The sequence below is a fragment of the Nycticebus coucang genome, chromosome 5, assembly GCF_027406575.1.
Source record: "Nycticebus coucang isolate mNycCou1 chromosome 5, mNycCou1.pri, whole genome shotgun sequence".
Taxonomy (NCBI): Eukaryota; Metazoa; Chordata; class Mammalia; order Primates; family Lorisidae; genus Nycticebus; species Nycticebus coucang.
This window is the reverse complement of record NC_069784.1, coordinates 85,885,539-85,906,319: the sequence shown is the minus strand read 5'-3', so window position 1 is coordinate 85,906,319 and position 20,781 is coordinate 85,885,539. Positions and strand designations below refer to the sequence as shown.

Below are 20,781 nucleotides of genomic sequence, written 5' to 3'. Positions count from 1 at the left end.
TACATACCTGGCCTACAAGGGAATTAAACCATAACTTTTGAGGTGATGCTGTCTGGCTGACAGAAATCTAAGAATAATACGTAACTTCACTGTGTCTTGGATCTAATCAAAGAGTAAATAGCAAGTTCAAACACTGATACATTTGCCTAGAAAATTAAGCCCTGATCAGACCATTATACCATACGCACTGTGACTTTGTCAAGACACGTCTCCTTCTACTACACACCTGATTCCTAAAATTTGTATAGTTTTTCCTAAGGCTAATGAAGTGGTTTAGATCATAGAGATACTGCTTAGCTTCTTAGCTCTAAGTGTACTCACTATGTTAAAGACTTTTAAATGATTCTGTGAGAGGGAGAAGTTGGTTCTGGAGGCTGCACAGAGAAGGGGACATGGAAGTGAACAGACTTTTTGTGTATCACTACCATCCCACCTCGACAGCTCTCTTTTATTAGAGTAGAACTTGCAAGATGAGAGCTACATCTTGAAATGTGAATGGGCTTTGAAGAGAAGTGACAGAAAAATTTTACCAAACAGACTCTTAGGCTCTTCCTAAAAGCCTGCTCATATTCAGTTTTAGAATTTGTAGGTGTTACTTTTTTTTTTTTTGCTAGGTTGCTCAAGCTGTACTCTGGGCTCAAGACTTCTAGGCTCCAGCTATTCCAGGAACCTGGGACTACAGGCATCACTGCATCACCACACCCAGCTCAGGTGTTACTTTTTTTTTTTCTTTTCAGAGTCTCATTCTGTCACCCTTGGTAGAGTGCCATGGCATCACAACTCACAGCAACCTCAAACTCTTGGGCTCAAGCCTCCCAAGTAGCTGGGACAATAGGTGCCTGCCATAACCCCGGCTAGTTTTTCTATTTTTAGTAGAGACAGGGTCTCACTCTTGTTCAGGCTGGTCTTGAACTACTGAGTTCAAGCGATCCACCCACTTCAGCGTTCCAGAGTGCTGGGATTATAGGCAGGAGCCACTGCACCAGGCCTTAGGTGTTACTTTTAATAAGCTTGGTAATGACCCATCTCCACGGCCAAGGAAGGCATTGCTGATGAAGGTGTAATGGACATTAACACCTCTTTATAAGAAGTGCTGAAGACTGCACTCATCCACAATGGCCTTGGAGGTAGATTCTGCAAAGCTGTCAAAGCCTTAGACAAGGGCCAAGCCCATCTTTGCATGCTTACATCCAACTGTGATGAGCCCACCTATGTCAAGTTGGTGGAGGCCCTTTGTGCTGAACACCAAATCAGCCTAATAAAGGTTGATGACAACAAGTAACTAGGGGACTGGGTAGGTCTTTGTAAAACTGACAGAGAGAGAGAAAACCCTGTAAAGTGGTTGGTTACAGTTGTATAGTACTGAAGAACTATGGCAAAGAATCTCTCAAGGATGTCAGCAAAGAATACTTCAAATGCAAGAAATGAATAAATAAAACTGGCTCATGAAAAAAAAATAAGCTTGGTTATGAGATTTCCCTGCTAACTGGAAGCAAATAACTATAAAAGGGTAGGCACACCACCAAAGGCAAAGGTAGCAATAGAAAGGGAAGAGAGAGGAAATCTACAGAAGGAAAACACAACATGTAAAGGACTCCTCCACAGCCGTGGGCTCCCCGAGTGGGACATGTGGTAATTAACGCTTAAAGAATGACCTTCAGCATGAAGAAGAGGTTAGATTACTTTTAATATCCTCTAAGAAAGAAAGGAAGTATGCCTTGCATTTGCATACGATTTTCACCATGATAATTAAGTAAGGTTTGTTATTAAAGAGATCAACTATGCATTTCTCTGATGGTTCTGAACAAACATGTTACTGTACGTAGTTTACAAGGTGCTCTTTATTCTTTGGAAATGAATTTTAATAAGAACACAAAATTAGAGTATAAATCAATAGAGCAAAATGTGGTTTTTCAACACCAGTTTCATTTTACAGATTACTTACTATTGGTCTAAAGTGAAAAGTAGGTTAGTGAGAAGCGTGGTAAAATTGTATACTAATTAAACTTGAGGACATTTAGTCACTTGAACCAGAAAAAGCAGACCCTCAGCCCACACTGACGTCTCAAGTCTCTCATACTGGGGCAAGATACCAGGATTTTCTTCTGTTTATTCAACGAGGACATCATCTAAGCTACAATTAGAGAAACAAAACAGTGTACTAGTAATGCCATATTTATTTTGTCAGTACTCAATGGATAGATTTTCTTCCTTTAAAAAAATTATACATTATAACATAATTTGAAATCAAACTGTTAAATAGTGTTTTCTTTCACTAGAAATTCCAGTACAAAGCAAAGCAGTCTCCTCCAATGAAAGACGTTTAAGTCATCCATGATTAAAACACGAAAACAAAAAGAATAATGATGGTAAAATAAAGTTATAATTAAAATCCCTAAAATTAAATTACAAAGTAAAATACATAAATCTCTCTCTCTCTTTTAGGTTAAATGTAACTTTATTCTACAGTAGTATTTTAGCAGGATAAAAGGATTAACTATAAGATCTGCAAAATTTAGATTGGATGCAAAAAACTGTGCATCAAAGTTTAGAGACCTGAGCTGCTTCCCATTTTGTTTCCTTTATAAAATCTTGCTTCTATATAGTTCTGGTTTGGGCAAGTATTTAACAATTTTGATTCATGAACTGAGGGTAAGATTTTTATTTTCTTGCTTGGATTGAGTGATACGGCCACTTCCCAGCTTCTAGGGTAGCCTGGTGTTTTCTCTATAGGTTTTCCTAGCAGGTCACAGGTGGCAGAGACCGTGGTAGAGATACCTGGGCCCACTTGGAACAGTGATGAGAGGACCCCAGCTTGGTGCCTCAGTGCAAGACACAAAGGCCCTGTCACATTACTTCTTTCTGATTCCACATCTGATTCATAAATAAATCTCTTTTAACATCTATAAAAAGTTTTTCTTTTTTTTGAGATAGTCTTGCTCTAATCACTCTATACGATGGCCTCAGCCTAGTTCACAACAACCTCAAAGTCCTGGGTTCAAGCAATCCTCCTGTCTCTGCCTCCTGAGTAGCTGGGACTACAGGCAGGTGCCACCACATCTGGCTAATTTTTCCAATTTTTGTAGAGACGGGGGTCTCACTCTTGCTCAGTCTGGTCTTGAATTCCTGACCTCAAGCCGTCCTCCCACCTTAGCCCCACAGAGGGCTAGGAGTATAGGCATGTGCTGCCATTCCCACTCTAAAAGAATTATTTTAAGGCTATAATAAACTATCTTTTCTATTATTAAAAAAATTTTTTTAACTGGCTGGGTGCAGGGGCTGATTGGCTGACACCTGAAATCCCAGTGCTTTAGGAGACCAAGGCAGGAAAATTACTTGATGCCAGGTGTTCAAGAGCAGCTTGAGTAGCATGGCAAGACCTCATTCTATAAAAAAATAAGAAAAATTAGTTGGGCATAGTGGTGCACACCTGTAGTTCTAGCTATTCAGGAGGCTGAGGTGGAAGGATTGATTGAGCCTAGGAGCTTGAGGCTACAGTGAACTATGATCATGCCACTACATACCAGCTTGGGAGCCAGTCTCTAAATATTATTACAAAAATTATTATTTATTGTTTAAATACTTTTTTAACTTAAAAGAGAAAATCAGGAATAGGAGTGGCTAAGCTTTTCACTGGGTTAATTTATTTGTCTCAAGATTTTAGTTCTGATACTATAATGTATAAAAATCTAAATTAAGAAATGTTTTAGGCCAGGCACAGTGGCTCACACCTATAATCCTACCACTCTGGGAGGCCGAGGTGGGTGAATTGCCTAAGCTCAGGAGTTCGAGACCAGTGTGAGCAAGAGTGAGACCTCATCTTTAAAAATAGCCAGGCGTTGTGGAGGGTGCCTGTAGTCCCAGTTACTTGGGAGGCTGAGACAAGAGAATAGCTTAAGCCCAAGACTTTGAGGTTGCTGTGAGCTGTGATGCCACAGCACTCTACCAAGGGCAACATAGTAAGACTCTGTCTCTCAAAAAAGAAAAGGAAATGTTTAATGCACACTTAAATGCATAGTACGTTGTGAATACTTTAAGGTAGATTAATCAAATTCATTCTTTATCTGACATGACAAATTCTCAAACTTTGAGATCTGTCTCTCAAAATATATAATAGAAAATACAAAATACATTGAGGAAGGCATTTGTAATCCAAATACCCAGAATAAAAGATTCAAATGCAGTTTTTAAAAATTAAACAAGTAAAACTTTATTGACCCTTTAGCAAGGTTTTTGTCATCTTTATAATTTAGTAATGATATGTCATTTGTATAAATAAAAATACACTGATAAGCTTTTGATAAATAGTGAATGGCTAAAATAGTGTAAAATCTGACAAATTTAGTCATTCTCAGCAGAAATACTTGGCTGAATAAAAGTAAATTTAGGCTAGGTATGGTGGCTCACACCTGTAATCCTAGCACTCTAGAAGGCCAAGGTGGGAGGATTGCTCAAGGCCAGGAGTTTAAGACCAGCTTGAGCAAGAGTGAAACCCCATCTCTACAAAAAACAGAAAAATTCGTCCGGTATGTGGCACCTGCCTATAGTCCTAGCTACTTGGGAGGGTAAAACAGGAGGATCACTTGAGCCCATGAATTTGGGGTTGTAGTGAGCTATGATGATGGCACTGTGCTCTAGTCTGAGTGACAGAGCAAGACCCTGTCTCAAAAAGAAAAGTTCAATGCTAGCTGATGGAAACAGGAAATATGTTTTACAGTGGTCTTAATATGATTAATATAAATGCAAAGCTTTAGATTAAAATATTCTTAGTATACACATAGCAAATTATTTATTTGGTCTCATACTTGGTGAAATGTACTATGTGATTTTGAAAATTTTCCATATTTTAAATGACGATATATAACATTCATGTATAAAATGTCTTGCTTAGTTGATGTTACAATAATCAATAAGAAAAGTAAATAAAAGTAGACTATACTTCAGTAAAATTTAGAATCTTATAATAAAAATTAATTTTTTTGCTAAATAGTATGATTTTACTAAAGGGAAGTCATTTGTTAGTTCTTCCTCCTTTTAAATAACTATATACAGTTTTGCCCCAATTCATTAAAACTAAATTATTTCATTTAACACTTCTTACCTAGAAATTTCATCTTCTAAACACAGTAACAGGGTCAAAGAATTAGAGAATTCAAGGGCTAAAAGAATCTTTAGGAAACATTCAGGGTAGGGGGATCCTAAACTTTAGTTTATATCAGAAGTCCCTGTGGTTCTTGCTAAAATGCAGATGGCCAGGTCCCGCCCCACTTGTCTGACTCAGTAGGGCTGTGGAAGAGCCCTGAAATAACCGATACACCCCCAATCCCACCCCAACGTGACTCTCACATAGGTGACCACATAGGTGGTCTATAGATCACTGGGAGGAAAAACATGTCCGTAGATTACTACCCTCCTCCCTAAATCAGGAAATTCCTACAGCATTGACATACCATTGAGACAGTTTTTGCCTCAAACTATTCCTTCCTCAAGCCCTAAGGTAACTCACTACATCTTGGGGGACGTCTTATACATCTAATGTATAGCTTCTAATAGAAACCTATACGTTATTCAAAATATAAAGTCATTCAACATGGACTTATGCAAATATACCAGTGCAAAGTCTCACTGAAGAATTAAATGAATGAAGAACTGACCTGTTTCTTCTGGTATTTGTTTATCAGACTCAAAAACAAGGCATAACATCTGGAATAGTCGGCCAAGGCTGCACAGCAGTCACGGTAAGAAGTAAGTTTGCTGCAGAAATGCCAAATGGGAAAATAAATGTAAACTTTGTTTTCCTATATAATTCAAGTACACATAGTATCAGTTAAATACAGACCCTGAAAGCACTGCCCAGTGTAAGAAAAGGAGTCTAAAACTACTCTACATACCAGTTCAGAGAAGCTGTAGGAGGCTTGCTAATTTGCTCTAGACTCTGGAAAGATGGAGCAGGGAAACTAAAAAGGGTCCTCTTATTAAGCATAGAGTATAACTGTCTTAACTATAATCAAGTAAACAGGATGAGGTATATATTAACCAGTGTGATGTAAGTGTTCCTTATACTGTATGAAATCAGCATATTGTACCCCATAAATGCATTAATGTATACATGATCTATGTGTTAATGATATAATAAATAAAAAATTTTAAATCAAAAGGGTCCTTTGAAAAATAGAAACCTGAAGTCTGTAATACATGTGAGTGGTGTGAATTCACACTACCCACATGGTTCAAAAAACACAACCTAAATAATCTGTGTGAAATCCTGTTGGATATTAGTGAATCCCTTGGATCCCATCAGAAATGTAAAACTGTTCTAATATTCTAGGCTGGTAGCACTACACTAATATCAGGCAAAACAGATCTCAAGGTAGAAAATCTTTAAAATAGCTTTAAAATTTCTAAAGCTAGCAAAGCAAGTGAAAAAAAATAAAACTCACAAGGCAATATTGATGCACTCACATCAAATTTGAGAAATGTTCATAAATTTCTTATTAACTGGTGAATCAATAAGTAAAATATCATTAATAATTTTAAAACTTGACTATATATCAGGCCATAAACAGATATTAATAAATTTGCAGAGAACTGATGCCTGAGAGATCACATTCTCTGATCAAAGTACAACTAAATTAGACATCAATTTTAAAATACTTTTTTTAATTAATACTTTTGGAAATTTAAGAACACATAAATTATGGGTCAAAGAAACATGAAAATCAAAAAATACTTAGATATAAATAATAACAGAAACACTACAAATAAAAATTCAGAGTATGCAGGTAGTCTAAGGCCATACCACCCTGAATGCGCCCGATCTCGTCTGAAGTATGCAGGTAAAGCAGTATTTAGAGGAAAATTTATAGCCTTAAGGAGGCTGAAAAGAAAACAGTTGAGTTTCTAACTAAAATAATTAGAAGAAAATTATATTCACAGAGAGGAGAAGAAAGGGATTAGTAAGGATAAGAACAGAAAGAATAAAATGAAATAGATCGATGAATCTATTATTTGCAAAAACTAATGAAAACGGCAAAATTTGGTAAGACTGACCAGGAGGAAAAGAGAAACATCATAAATAATCAAAAGAAAAATCAATATTAACAATGAAGAAGCAGTGTAACGTATGGCTGAAAGTATAAATTCTAGAACCAGACTACCTGATGTGAATTGCAGCCCTACAATTTACAAGCTGTTTGATCTTGGGGAAACCACTGACCTTCTTCTCTATGCCTCAGTTTCCTTTAAGGAAAATGACAATGACAACAATAGTACCTATATTAAAAAGTTTTTATAAGAATTAAATGAATTAGGCCCGCCATCATGAATGACACAGTAACTATCCGGGACCAGGAAGTTCATGACTAACCAACTACTTCAGAGGAAACAAATGGTCATTGACATCCTTCACCCTGGGAAGGCAACAGTACCAAAGACAGAAATTAGAGAAAAACTAGCCAAAATGTACAAGACCACACCTGATGTCATCTTCGTATTTGGATTCAGAACTCACTTTGGTGGTGGGAAGACAACGGGCTTTGGCATGATTTACGATTCTTTGGATTATGCAAAGAAAAATGAACCCAAACATAGACTTGCAAGGCATGGCCTGTATGAGAAGAAAAAGACATCAAGAAAGCAGCGAAAGGAACGCAAGAACAGAATGAAGAAAGTCAGGGGGACTGCAAAGGCTAATGTTGGTGCTGGCAAAAAGTGAGCTGGAGATTGGATAACAGGCGAAGGACTAAAGACTCTACAGTGATGTTATCTGTAGCCATTGTATAGATTTTTCATGAGAGGATTAATAAAGACTTTTCACGTGAAAAAAAAAAGAATTAAATGAATTAGTCTTTGGAAAGTACTTAGAATGTTGCCTGGCATGTAGAAAGTGCTGTACAACCAGTTGTTAAATAAGTAGAATAAATAAAAGGGGACATAATTAGAGATGTGACAGGGGCTGGACTTAGTGGTTCACGCCTATTATCCTAACACTTTGGGAGGCCCAAGGTGGGAGGAATGCTTGAGGTGAAAAGTTTGAGGCTATAATAGAGATTAAAATGATAATAAGAGAGAATTTGAATTTATATTGTTCGAAAACTTAGATAAAATGGACAAATTCTTATAAAATTATAACTTTGAAACTGAACCAAGTAGAAATAAGAAATTTAACTAAATATATAAAGAATTTGAATCAGTAATCAACAATATTCACACACACAGAGAGGATAAAAAATAGTTTTTTGAGCAAGTTCTACATTTCAAGACACAGATAAGTTTAATTTTCACAAACTCTTCTAGAAAAGAGAAAAAGTTGGACTACTTCCCAACTCATTTTATAAGGCTGACATCAACGTAAACTACACGTAGACAAGGATAACATAAGAGAAGAAAAGTACAGGTCAATCTAACTCACAGTCCCTAATGAAAAATCTTAAAGTACTAGTCAACCAAACCCAGCAATATATAAATGGGTTAACACGAGAAAATATATTAATGTAATTTACTACATTGATGGATTAAAGAAAAAGAAAATCCATATAATCAGAAAAGATTCAGAGCATTTGACGAAACTTAGTGTCTATTAATGAGAAAAAATATTTTCTTAACTTTCTAAAGGTATCTACAAAAACCCACAAGAAATACTATTTTCAACTGGTGAAACCATAAAAATATTTTGTTTAAAATCAGGAGAAAGGCAATAGTCCCAACATTCACAATTTTGTACTGGATTCCTAAGCAATGTGATAAAAGAGGAACAAAGAGGAAGAGTCAAAGTACTTGGAAAACAACAAAATACAAGACTACTCTTATTCGCAGACAAGTTGCACAGAAAATCCAGGAGAATCTACACACAAACTCTTATTACTAATATTCATCAAGATTCTTGAATACAAGATCAATAATCAAACATCAATACCATTCGTATACATCAGCAACAAACTATGAAAAAATAGTTATTTATTTATTATTATTTTTTTTTTTTTGCAGTTTTTGGCCGAGGCCAGGCTTGAGCCCATCACCTCTGGCACATGGGGCCAGCACCCTACTCCTTTGAGCCACAGGCGCCACCAAAGAAAATAATTTTTTAATAGATATTTATAATCGCAGCAAAAGCCACGAAGAGCTTAGAAATAAATCTAGCAAAAGCTGTGCAAAATCCTTTTGGATAAAATTACAACATTTCACAGGAAGGACATAAAAGAAGATGTCATAAATGTTTATGATGAAAGGCTCAATATCATAAAGATATTAATTCTCCTCTTCCCTATCCCATTATTCTCTACACTCAGTAGAGTTCCATTAAAAACCCCAAAGTTCTGCCTGTGGATCTAGTTGATTCCCCGATTCGAAAGGAAGAGAAAAGAACAAAAAGAGTCTGGATCTTAAAGGAGAAAAAAGTGAGAGACTCATCCTATCTGACAGCAGAACTTAAATCTGTGATCATAAACACAGTATGTTGGTCTGAGGAAGGACTGAGTTAAAACATCCAGAAACAGACCTGCAAGTGTGTGGAAACTTATGCAAGATTCACAAAGACAGAGAGAAAGGATGCCATAATCAAGAAAAGGTGCTGGAATAACTGACTATCCACATGGATAATGAAATCTGACCCCTACGTGCCACCATACACAAAAATAAATTCATCATGATTTTACAATGCTTCAAACTGGAAGCAGTCATTAAGTATCCAGAACAACGCTCAGCCAAGCACAGTGTAAAAAGATGAAATCTGGACTCACATCCTTATACTGCGATCAATTACCAATTCATTCTTCAGGAAATTTTGTATTTCTTTAAATAACTATAGTATTGTGGCTCAAGAAAGGCCCAGGTCTCCTGAGAAGAATCATTATGTGAAAACACTGTCAAAAAACAGGGGTAGGGGGAGGAAATATAAACGCATAATTGAGAGACAGTTCTGACATTTACCGACATCTTGCTTTGAGGCAACCTGGATTCAAATGATCATCATTTCTGGAGTAAATAAAGTAAGTGTAAGCATGGCTACTAAATGAGTGAACCAAAAGGCCCAACAACTGAAAAGTAACCTTCTGTTACACACTAAGTCAGATCGGACTTCTAAGCCTTGATACCCTTTTTGAGTTAACATTCTTAAGTATTGTTTCCAAGTATACCAGAAAGTTTCTGTGTTTTGTGATATAGTTCATAAAGAACTTTAGTTCAGTTGTTGGGACTTTGGTTCACTCCTATAAGCTGAGAGGATGTTGAAACAAACACACACACTAGGATAATCACAACTCACCAAAGAACTAAAGTGACTTACAATGAATGACTTTAGACTTACATTAGAATCACATAGAAAATGGAGTCATTTGTGTAAATCATTCGTTATAAACTTGGGCCACTAGATTTACCTATTCTGCAAGGTGACGTTAAGGCAAAAAGAGGATTTTTTTGCCAGTCACACGTCCAGATATTAAAGATAACCCCAAATCTAAGCTTTAGCCTTTTTGCAAGGCTATTTTGTGTTCTTATTGTACCCACCTGAATATTCTGACAACATTGGTACAGACGTCCTTGTCCCCCACATACTGTTCCATCACCGTGCACAGCTGGGGCATGGCACTGACACTCAGAAACTTACTTCTTGCCAGTGGTGAATCAACCAAGTTTCTCAAAGTAGCAGTCACCTAGGATAAAAGCATGCTTATACCATTTTTTTTAATTGAAAAATTATAGCCATACTAAACAGCACAGCATATTTCATCCCATAAAATTCTTTACATCAGTGACCAAACCAAGCCCTGCTCTGCATCTCCCACCAGGAAATGTGGCCCTAGGCACAAGCAGCAGGAAATGGAAACAAAGGAAACCTAAAAAGGCGAAGAACAGAATATTAATGTGAACAAGTAATTAATATACCCCAAACTCGGGTTTGTTAATATCATAAAATCTTCAGTTGATCTGACACTCTGGGCTGTGGCTTTTGGCACCCACTGCTCTTCCCTCAGAACAGAAAGGGGTGGGGAATGGAGGCATGTGTGGTGACACCCATGGGGGAAGGCTGATGCCATCAGTTTTATGAACCTGCAGCATTGTCCCCGGGTTGGTTCAGTCCTTCTAAGGGCCAGACTCAGGGTGGGGCTCAGCTTGGAGTTTTCTGCCCCGTGCCTTGGCTTTACACAAAGCACAGGGCTTGCAGGTGGTCACGGAAAGGCTTAGAACGAGCAGCCCATCTTTTCAGCCCCCATCTCTGCCTGGAGATGAAGTGGTAAAGAGGAACAGCCCCCACCTCTGGCCCACGCCCTCCAGGGCCTCTGGTTTATTGTATTATAGTATATTTTGCTGTAGAAACTGTCATGTTCAGTCACCCTGTCTCATTGTTTTACCCCAGTTCCTGCTCCCAAGTACCCTTTGATTTCTCTTGTTTCTGAGGACAGTACACCGTTCATCTATTGGAGAGTAACCCTGTGACTCAGTATTATCATAGTGTGATGTCGTTTTGTGCTATTTTGAACAATTAGAAGACTTTTTTTGAAAAAAAAAAAAGAAAAATCTTCAGTTGACCCTGCAATAGCCTATCAGTTACATGTTAGAAAATTCCTTTTTTGGAGCAGCTCCTGTGGCTTAAGGAGTAGGGTGCTGGCCCCATATACCAAGAGGTGGTGGGTTCAAACCCAGCCCCGGGCAAAAAAAAAAAAAAAGAAAATTCCTTTTTCTCCTTAGCTGGGACTACAGGTACGTGCCACTGTGCCCCACTAATCTTTAATTTTTTTTTAATAGAGGTGGAGTTTTGCTTTATTGCTCAGGCTGGTCTTAAACTCTTGGCTTCAAGGGATCCTCCCACCTTGACCTCCCAAAGTGTTGGGATTACAGATGTGAGCCCCTGTGCCTGGCACAAATACACTTTTTAAATGACCCAAATCAGGAGAGGAAGCACTCCATTATATGTGACTCATCATCTAATTGAAATCCCTATCAATTTACTGCAGACGTGACATTCTGTGGAGAACATACTTCACAGATTTCCAACTTTTGTCAGTTGTGGTGCTAGTAGAAATAACATATACAAAATACACCCCACCCTAGAAAAATCCATAGTACTGCCTCAATAGATGACACCACCATCAACCTAGTTGTTCAAGCCCCAAACCTCAGAGACATCACAGAACCCTGCCTTGCTGCTTACTGTCACCCTAAGCCCTTAAGCCCTCCTGGTTTTTGTGATAGCTCCCAGGATAACATACAGTTCCCTGACCATCTCTGTGGCCCAATAGATAGGGCTCTTACCGATCCCTCAAACTTCATCATGTATCATATATACTCCCCACAAATTCCATTCAATTTCAGGTTATCCAACATGTTTTACCACCAGTCTGCTCTTCTAGAAGCTTCAGTGAGGGCATAAACCTCACTTGTCTTTTCCCCTGGTGCCCCCAGGTCCAAGTCCATGGCCTGGCACACAGTGGGCCCTCCATGAAAACTTGTTGATGGAATGAATGAATGGAAGAATATATGCAAAGGAAAGACTTGGCATGAACAGAAGGGTAGGGTATCAAATAACCATGGGTTAATCACATAACAGCTCTGAGACAGAGATTTTAGGATGATTTTAAAAGAGCAGAGAAATAAAAAGTAATGCATGAAAGAAAACTGGACTTTCTGGAAGGGGACTGGCTCCCTGTGTATTTATTCCCCATTCTCATTCACCATAGCAGCTTCTTCCCAGGTTCCTTAGTTCCCCCTCTTCCCTTCCCCACTGACTGGTCACCTGTTCCACCTCTTTTCCCCATCAGCAGGGAGAGAAGTTTAAGCCTTCATCATCTCTCATCCACTATCTACAGCCGCTGAACAGGCTTCTCCACAGTCTCTCCCTGGCTAGCCCTCTCTCCACAGCCATCCACAGCTGCCAGAGGGGCATCTCAAACCCTGCTATCCCTGTTCAAAGGCCTCCTCCAACTCCCAGGCCCCACAGGCAGCACCCAGAGCCTAAAGGCTGCTCGCCCTCTGAGGTGCAGCCCATCCCTCTCAGCTCCCCTGCTCCCCTCCCTCCTTTCCCTCCTCCTCTCCACCATCTTCCAGGCTCTGCACCACACAACACCCCCCTTTCCTGCTGCCACGCCTCTGGACAGATGACGTCTTCCCCGACCTCACTCCTCCACCCCTTCTCCCGCTGGCCCTCTCCTGCTCATTTCTCAGGACCCAACTCAGCCTCACTTCTCCCATCAAGCACTTCCTCGTCCATGTTAACAAAACACTCTGTCGCTGCCTCTGTACCACAGAATTGTCACCACTGTCTCAGGCACGTTCTTCCCAAGGTGAGCTCTTTTAGTGCATAAACCATTCCTTACTCCCCTTTCTACTCAAAGGTTAAGAAATATGTGCATTAAAAGATCATAAATGTTCAATTGAAGTCAGAGGCTGAGGTGGGTAGATTGCTTGAGCTCATGAATTTGTTACCAGCCTGAGCCAGAGCAAGACCCCATCTCTAAAAATAGCCAGGCATTATGGGAGGTACCGGTAGTCCCAGCTACTTAGCAGGCTGAGGCAAGAGAATCACTTGAGCTCAAGAGTTTGAGGTTGCTGTGAGCTGTGATGCTACAGCACTCTACGAGGATGACAAAGTGAGACTCTGTCTCTCAAAAAAAAAAACATTCGCTTGCTGGCTGGTTGGATGGGTGAATGGGAAGGGGAAGAGGAACGGGGAAGGGGAAGAGGAACGGGGAAGGGGGATGAAACAAAGACAGACAAGAGAGATGGGAAAGGGAGTTTTTTCCTTTTCAGAACCCACTCTCAAGAAAGTGCAGGGCTTGAGCAGAAGCCTGGGGAACCAGGGCTTAAGGCCCTGAGGGAGCGGGACCAGGAAGCTGCCCCCAGGCAGTGCAGCTCTGAAGGACCCCACTGTGAGAGGCCACCCCCAATCTCACTGCAGGGCGGTGAGGAGCGCTGGGCATGCAGACCACTGGCCTTTTCTAAGTAAAATGTAAAAAGAAGGACGGGAGGAAAGGCCAGCTGATAACGTGATCACAGTAAAAGCTAGTTCCAAGCCAACCCACTTAACTCTGAACTTGGCTCTAAATTTTGAGTTCATTGTATATAAGTGAAAATTAAAAGTCAAACAAGAACGTTTAGTTGAACGGAGATGAACTTGTGGAAATCACTAACAAGTCCTGTGCTCTGCAGGAGACTCTCAGTTTCCCATCCTCTAGGCAAGCCCACACCCCTCCCCGGCTGCCCCCAAAGCAGGAATTAACCAAAGTTCAAGCTTCGTGCTTGGGGAAATGTATCCAGTACTTTCTATTCCGTTCGTAGTGTTCCTATCTATACTTGGATACTTTTCTATTTTTCTATTTTATCCTATATAATCTTTTAAACCACCTCAAATCCTTTATTATTAAAAATAAGTGTAAGTTAAATAAACACATAGATACTTGCTTAGCTTTTAAAGGACTTCCTAGAGCAATTCCCAAGCTCTTAAGTGTCCTTTCACCAAAAAATAGCAAATGGAAAAATCTGAGTTTTCATTCTTATTTTTCTCATCTCCTAATTTGTAATCCTGTGGGGCACATGTATGAGTCAGAAGGAGCCAGTAGGAAGCAGAAAAAAGAGAAGAAAATGGAATGAATGATCCACAAGAAGAATTATTAAAAATTCAAGTGTCCTGTCTTATTAGCAGTGGTTAGATGATGTAAATATCAGGAAACAACGTTCCATTGTGATTCTGATTGCTTATCTGCTGCTGAAAGGAGCTCTCTACCACTTTCTCCCTGGCGCTCACTTTTCTGAGGCAGTTCCCTCTCCCTTCCCCAAACTCTTTGATCATAACAGGTGCCACCCTCAATCAGGTAAATACCTGCTGGGTGTGGCAAAGCTGCCCGTCTCAGACTGTGCTAGCTGGGCCTTAACATTCTCATTGTGCAGTCAACGTTAGGTGGTCCATTTTATTAATTTTTTTATTTTTTGAGACAGAGTCTTACTCTGTCACCTTAGGTAGAGTGCTTCGGAGTCATAGCTCACAGCAACCTCAAACTCTTGGGCTCAAGCGATCCTCTTGCCTCAGCCTCCTGAGTAGCTGGGACTACAGGTGCCCACCACAACATCCAGCTAGTTTTAGAGACAGGGTCTCACTCTTGCTCAGGCTGGTCCCAAACTCCTGAGCACAGGTGATCCCCACCCCCCACCCCCACCCCCAGCCCCCTGGCCTCAGCCTCTCAGAGTGCTAGGATTACAGGCGTGAGCCACCACCCCTGGCAGGGAGTTTCATTCTAAAGGGAAAAATACATTAAGAAAAGATTAGATGCTTTATAAATGCATAAATTGCATTTTAATACAGCAACATCAGAACTCAGAAGACTTAACATCTGTTTTTTAACTATAGGTACTTAGTCATCAATTTCAAACTGTGCTTTCAATTATTAATTAAAAACTCTTACCAAACACAAGAAATCTTTATCTTAACATATGGGGCCCTCCTGACTTAGATCACTGGACTTGAGGATACAATACAGGCCAAGCACCTGTGACCCCCTTCCCAGCATGCTCCCCTGCACAGCACAGGTACAGGGTGGGGAGGGCTGCTAGGTTGACCTGACTTCCACACATTGCTCATTTCCAGAGTGGATGACCCTCACTCTTCCCTTTGTACTCCTCCTCCCTCAGAGTGCTCATTTCCCAGGAAACTAACCAGATTCTTCCCTAGAAGGCATCAGCTGTCAGAGCTGCCCCAGATCTGGGGGCTTGTGACTCCCAGCCCACCACACAACTCTTGGTTAGGGGTATCAGCAGTTCAACTGACCTTCTGGCTAGCCCAGGAACTTTACCATCAATCACAACATTGTCCTTTGAGAAACCTCTTCCCAATTTCAAAAAAAACAGCTTTCAAAGAAACTTTTGGAATATAATGCAATTGAAAACTATGCCATTAATAATTTAGAAGTTACTCTAAACAAAAACCAGCATCAAGGTCTAGTTTTATTTACTTCTATACATCGAACGCCCTTGTGCAAAGGATCTGACCAGCTAGCTACTTCATAAGTTAGAAGACTACCTCATGAGCTATCTCTCCTTTGCTTCCTAAAACAGCCCTATGAGGCTACAGGGGCCTCACTTTTCAGAAGGGAAGCTGAAGCTCAGAAAGCCGGGCAGCTTCTAAGTAGGCTGGTGTCCGGGGCCTCTGCCTCTTTGTCTTCTGCCTCCTCCACCCTACTTGGCACTTATCTCTAAAAGCATTTCTCAATCATCTGGGACTTTATTTCAACTCAACTGCCAACTGCAAAATGGTTTACTTCCCGCTGCTGATGTACAAGAATAAATACAGCCACCAGAGACCACAAACACTGTCAAATGATTTAAGACCAAAGCCACCATTTTCCACCCTCAGCTAACTCATCTCACTCTATTAATAAAAGCACATTCATTGTTTTGGATTTGTGCCCAATTGAGGCCACATTTATGCCAAAACCAGAGCATATGTGGTAACCCGAGAAGTTTCATATTGTCTCATGTATGATTAGTATGATTCTGAGACGAAAGAAACCAGTGATAAGAGGCTACTATATACATGAAACCACCAACACCATAAATGTCTAAGCATTTTATTGGAGTTTATTAGGATCTATGCAGTTGAAAGTAATATTAGTTTATAGACGTCAGTAACACTCAGTAACTTCAGTGTCCAGGCACGAAGGCCCACTTGGCACATTCCTACCATGGGTGGCCTACTCAGCAGGAAACGAGTCTCTGCTCCTCAAACCTCCTACTTTGAGACTCTATTTAATATTTGCCTGTGTTCATTATTGTTTTTCCACATACTGCCTCTATGTTAGTTACCTTGGTAAAATGAGCAGGTAGCTGATTCTTTTAGCTGCAACTATTAGATATATCAATAGTAGAAATGTTGAATGTTGTAGAAACTGTACAATGCCAAGGTAGCAAAATAAGGGAAGGAGTCTGAGAAAGATAATACATTCAGAACTTCCAGGCAATGACACCAGCTTTCACGTGTTAAAGCAAGTGACATTTCTTTACTATCACAACTAATGCATCCACAGAGAGGAGGTGAGGCTGAGAGACACAGCACCAAGTGAGAGCAAATGGGTCTGCTCAGAAATGGTGGGCGTGGATACTGATTTCCCCACCCCATCTTCATCAGCATAATGCTCCTGGCCACCCTCCCCTCCTCACTTCCTGAGTGGTAGCTGGGGCAGGACCCAGGCATTCGCAGCCAGCCCAACCCCTACTTGGTCCCTCTCTTCCCTTCCTCTTTTAGAAGTGAGCTGCCACCAGAACACAGGGTGCTCTCTTCTGCTCCTCCAGGGACAGAGTGGCCTGTGACCAGGCAGATAAATCTAATCAGAGGGTTTGGGATTAGAATGCATGCCTGGCTCTGCTATCACTTACATCCTCCAACCATGGTGGTAATCTTCCCCCAACTTCACCCTCCTTAGTCTAATTTCTAAATTAGAAACCAAAGACATTACATGCTTAGGGTCTCCCCAGGTCTTAGATCTGCTGTCCCTGGAGAATCAGAGAAGAATATAAATTGCCTACAGGCAGCTCCTTCCCAATAAAGGGAAGAGAAGAAAACAGAAAGGGCCCACGCCCTAAATGCCTCCTCTCTCATGACAGTCGGTAAGTGAGAGATTGGTGTACTGCTGAATTTTTTTTTTTTTTTTTTAAGGCTAGTCAAGTGAAGCAGTGGGAGTGGAGAAGGAACAAAGGACTCTGCAACTGGTTGGGACCAATTAGTTGTAAACACCACTGCACTTGGACCAGACATACTGGCTATTCTTCACAGGAAGGAAATTTCTGAAGTAGAAAATAGCTATCCCCTTTTCATTAACAATGACCTCATGACAACATTAGTAAGCCTAGTCATCAATACTAAAGACTGTAAACCCTAAAAACGTTTTATCTAATTACAAAAACAGTATGCTGAGCAAAATAAGCCAGATGAAGTATTCTAGTTAACTGTCTTGTGTCCATTCCTAGTTTTGATAATGTGCAGTAGTTACGTAAGATGTCAGCACTGGGAGGAGCTAGGTGGTGGTAGGCACACAGGGCCTCTCTGTACTATTTTTGTAACATCTTATAAATTTATACTTAGTTCAAAATAAAAGTTTAAAAAAGTACCAGACCCAAAAAAGTACATACTGTGTATATTCCATTTATATGAAGACAAAACTTATCTATGGTGAAAGAGGTCAGAAAAATGGCTCCCGCTGAAGGGTGGGGGAATGTGGGTGAAGGAGTAGAGAAGTGAGCATATTTCTGAGGTCACAGAAATCTTCCGTACCTTGGAAGGGCATGGGTTACATGGCTTTCTACTTTTGTCAAACTCATCAAACACATAATATCTGAGCATTTCACTATGGGCAAGTTATACCTTAAATAAAAACAGTAAGAAAATAACCTCACTGCTGCTACCTATTAAAGCAAACCCTTCAAAAGTAATGCTTTAAAGTGTTTTTTTTTTTTTTTAGTTATCAATTGCCAATAAAATTATCTGGCTGAATTAAAAATATATAATTATGGGAATATTTGCTTCCATTTTATAGGTATATAGTTTATTTCCTCCATTGTGTGGCTTCCATTGGGTGGAAGTAGCCTTCCATTGGGTGGCTACAGGGCCTTGGTTCCAATTTCCAGGTCTGAAGAGGTAGGCCTCCAGCAGGCAGGGGTAAGCAACAGAAAGAATTAACATAATGTCTTAACATACTGCTTAAGAATAGATACTCATAATAATTTAATTTTCTAAAACAGCCAAATATAAATGTATTAATTTCTACATATAAAAGCTATTAAACATACCTAAAACAAGATTGAAAAGACCCCCAATGACTTTGGTATAACCCTTAATTACTAATATAACTTAAATCACAGCTTAATTGCTTCCCTAGACTTCAGCAGAAGACCTCTCTTAAATTCCCCAAATCCTGAAGCACAGAGTAACTGGCTCTGAGAACTTGAGGTCCGATAGGCACCCATGTCACTGACATAATACCCCCTTCCAATTTGTTTCTCTTTGGCATGCTTCTCCACTTGGCATGTCAAATCCAGAAAAAAATTTTAAAAAATCAAAGATTTAAAATCCATCTTGAACACTGTCATCTTAATTTCTTGTGATTACATTTTTCCCTTATCAGAAGTGATTGTCCTTTGAAGCTTTAGGTTTTGGTAATCTCGATCCTATTTTATTTAATAAATTTCTGATGAGGGCCTTTTCTGGGCCACGCCTTATTCTAGGGGCTTTACTAGATTATCATATGTCATTTCCACAACTGTCCTTTGAAGCAGGTGCAGTCAGCCCTTTAGAGACAGGAAAGTCAAGCTCAGAGGTAAGTGGGCTGCCAGTGTCCCAGCTGAGCAGCTGGCTCAGGCCACAGGCTCCAAAGTAGTGCACTCCTCACTGGTCCCTGTGGTGACACCGAGCTCTGCCCCAACTGAGGGGTAACAGAGTCCAGTGGACCATCAGGGTTTTTAATGGAGTGAACTCAGGTGAGCCAAAGTGGGGAGCTCCCTCTAGGGCTTACAAATTAAAAAAGAAATCAACTATATCAAAATATCTTTTAATTAAAAAAATACAAAATAATCATATTATTACATAACCAATAAATAAATCAATAATTTAAAAAGTCATGTAAACAAGAGAGTGTGCCAGGAGATGGACCCCCTGCACCATGACCCAACTGCCACCTGCCTACTCACACTGATCCTAACAAAGCGGCCACATTTGCCAAAGCTGACCCACGCTTGCTTGCAAACTCTCTACTTGTACATTGTCCTTAATTGTCCTGTCACTTCCTTTTCTCTTCCCATTCCACAAATGAAGGCATTTTACCGAATCTGTCCTCAGCCCCCTCTAGGCTTTCTATCCTCTCTCTTTGGCTAATATCTTTGTCTCTCTTGACTTCAACTATTGCCTAACCCTGTATCTTTGGCCTTGCTTTCTCTTCTGGGCATTGGCTCATACTCCAATTGCCTACTTGACTGGCCCACTTGGTTATTCTGTTGGCACCTTCAAGATTTATTACAAGCTAATTACACAATCTCCTTCTCTCCTCTCAGATCCAGTTCCCTTGTATAACTCCCTAACGTCTATTGATATCATCATTTATTTTCTGAAACCGCTAGGCTCAAAATGTCAAACTGTCTATTGTATATACATTGTTCTGTTCAATTCACTTTCCTAATCCCCAAACTCAAAAAACAAAAGAAAGGACCAGAATGAGGGAAGAAAAGGACTGACCTTCTCGAGAGACTTCCATTTAGAAAAGGGAAGGACATAATATTTGTGGGGTACTGAGCATGGGGGGAGGAAGGATTTGGATCTGCAGGAGCCTCTGGGGAGATGCTGCAGAGTTTGAGGCCAGGGAAGGGAAGGGGACAGGGAGAGCAACCCCTGTTACCTGGGGCGCTGCTGAATAGTGCTAACTATAAAAATAACTCTAAAATAGGGGACGAATACATTTCTCATTTGAATTCAAATCAAATGGGTCAGGCTATAAAGAAAAAAGTTTGGAATACAAATGAAACCAATAAATAGGAACTCAGGTTCAAGTGGGTCTGAGTTTTAATAGTTACATTATCTACGTATAAATTACCTAGCTGTAATGCAAGTACATTGAGATTTTCTTCAATTACAGCAAAACAGCTTTGTACACAATGTTCTGAAGACACAGAGGACAAATGAGACACCAGGAGAACTGGGGCTTGGTTGTGATCATGACATAGACAGAGGACTCTTCTCTGTTCCCAGGAAGGCAGCCATGGAGACCAAAACCGACTTTCTGATGGAGGTGACTCCAGGAATCTCTTCAGCTC

General features: G+C 40.1%; 1 protein-coding gene and 2 pseudogenes across 7 annotated transcripts in view; 2 read left to right on the top strand and 1 right to left on the bottom strand.

Moving 5' to 3' along the window:
- Positions 1-20,781, bottom strand: part of ARMC2 (armadillo repeat containing 2) — a 121,971-nt gene that overhangs the window by 37,997 nt on the left and 63,193 nt on the right. For all 6 annotated transcript variants that reach the window (XM_053592128.1, XM_053592131.1, XM_053592129.1 and 3 more), the window contains 2 exons: positions 10,504-10,649; positions 5,655-5,754 (listed from right to left, as the gene is read on the bottom strand). In XM_053592128.1, coding sequence (XP_053448103.1) covers positions 5,655-5,754; positions 10,504-10,649 — 246 coding nt within the window. The remainder of the gene's footprint in view (positions 1-5,654; positions 5,755-10,503; positions 10,650-20,781) is intronic.
- On the top strand, positions 1,040-1,428 carry LOC128586373 (40S ribosomal protein S12-like; annotated as a pseudogene).
- LOC128586372 (40S ribosomal protein S24-like) lies at positions 7,321-7,806 on the top strand (annotated as a pseudogene). Its single transcript, XR_008380223.1, has one exon. The product of XR_008380223.1 is annotated as a 40S ribosomal protein S24-like (transcript).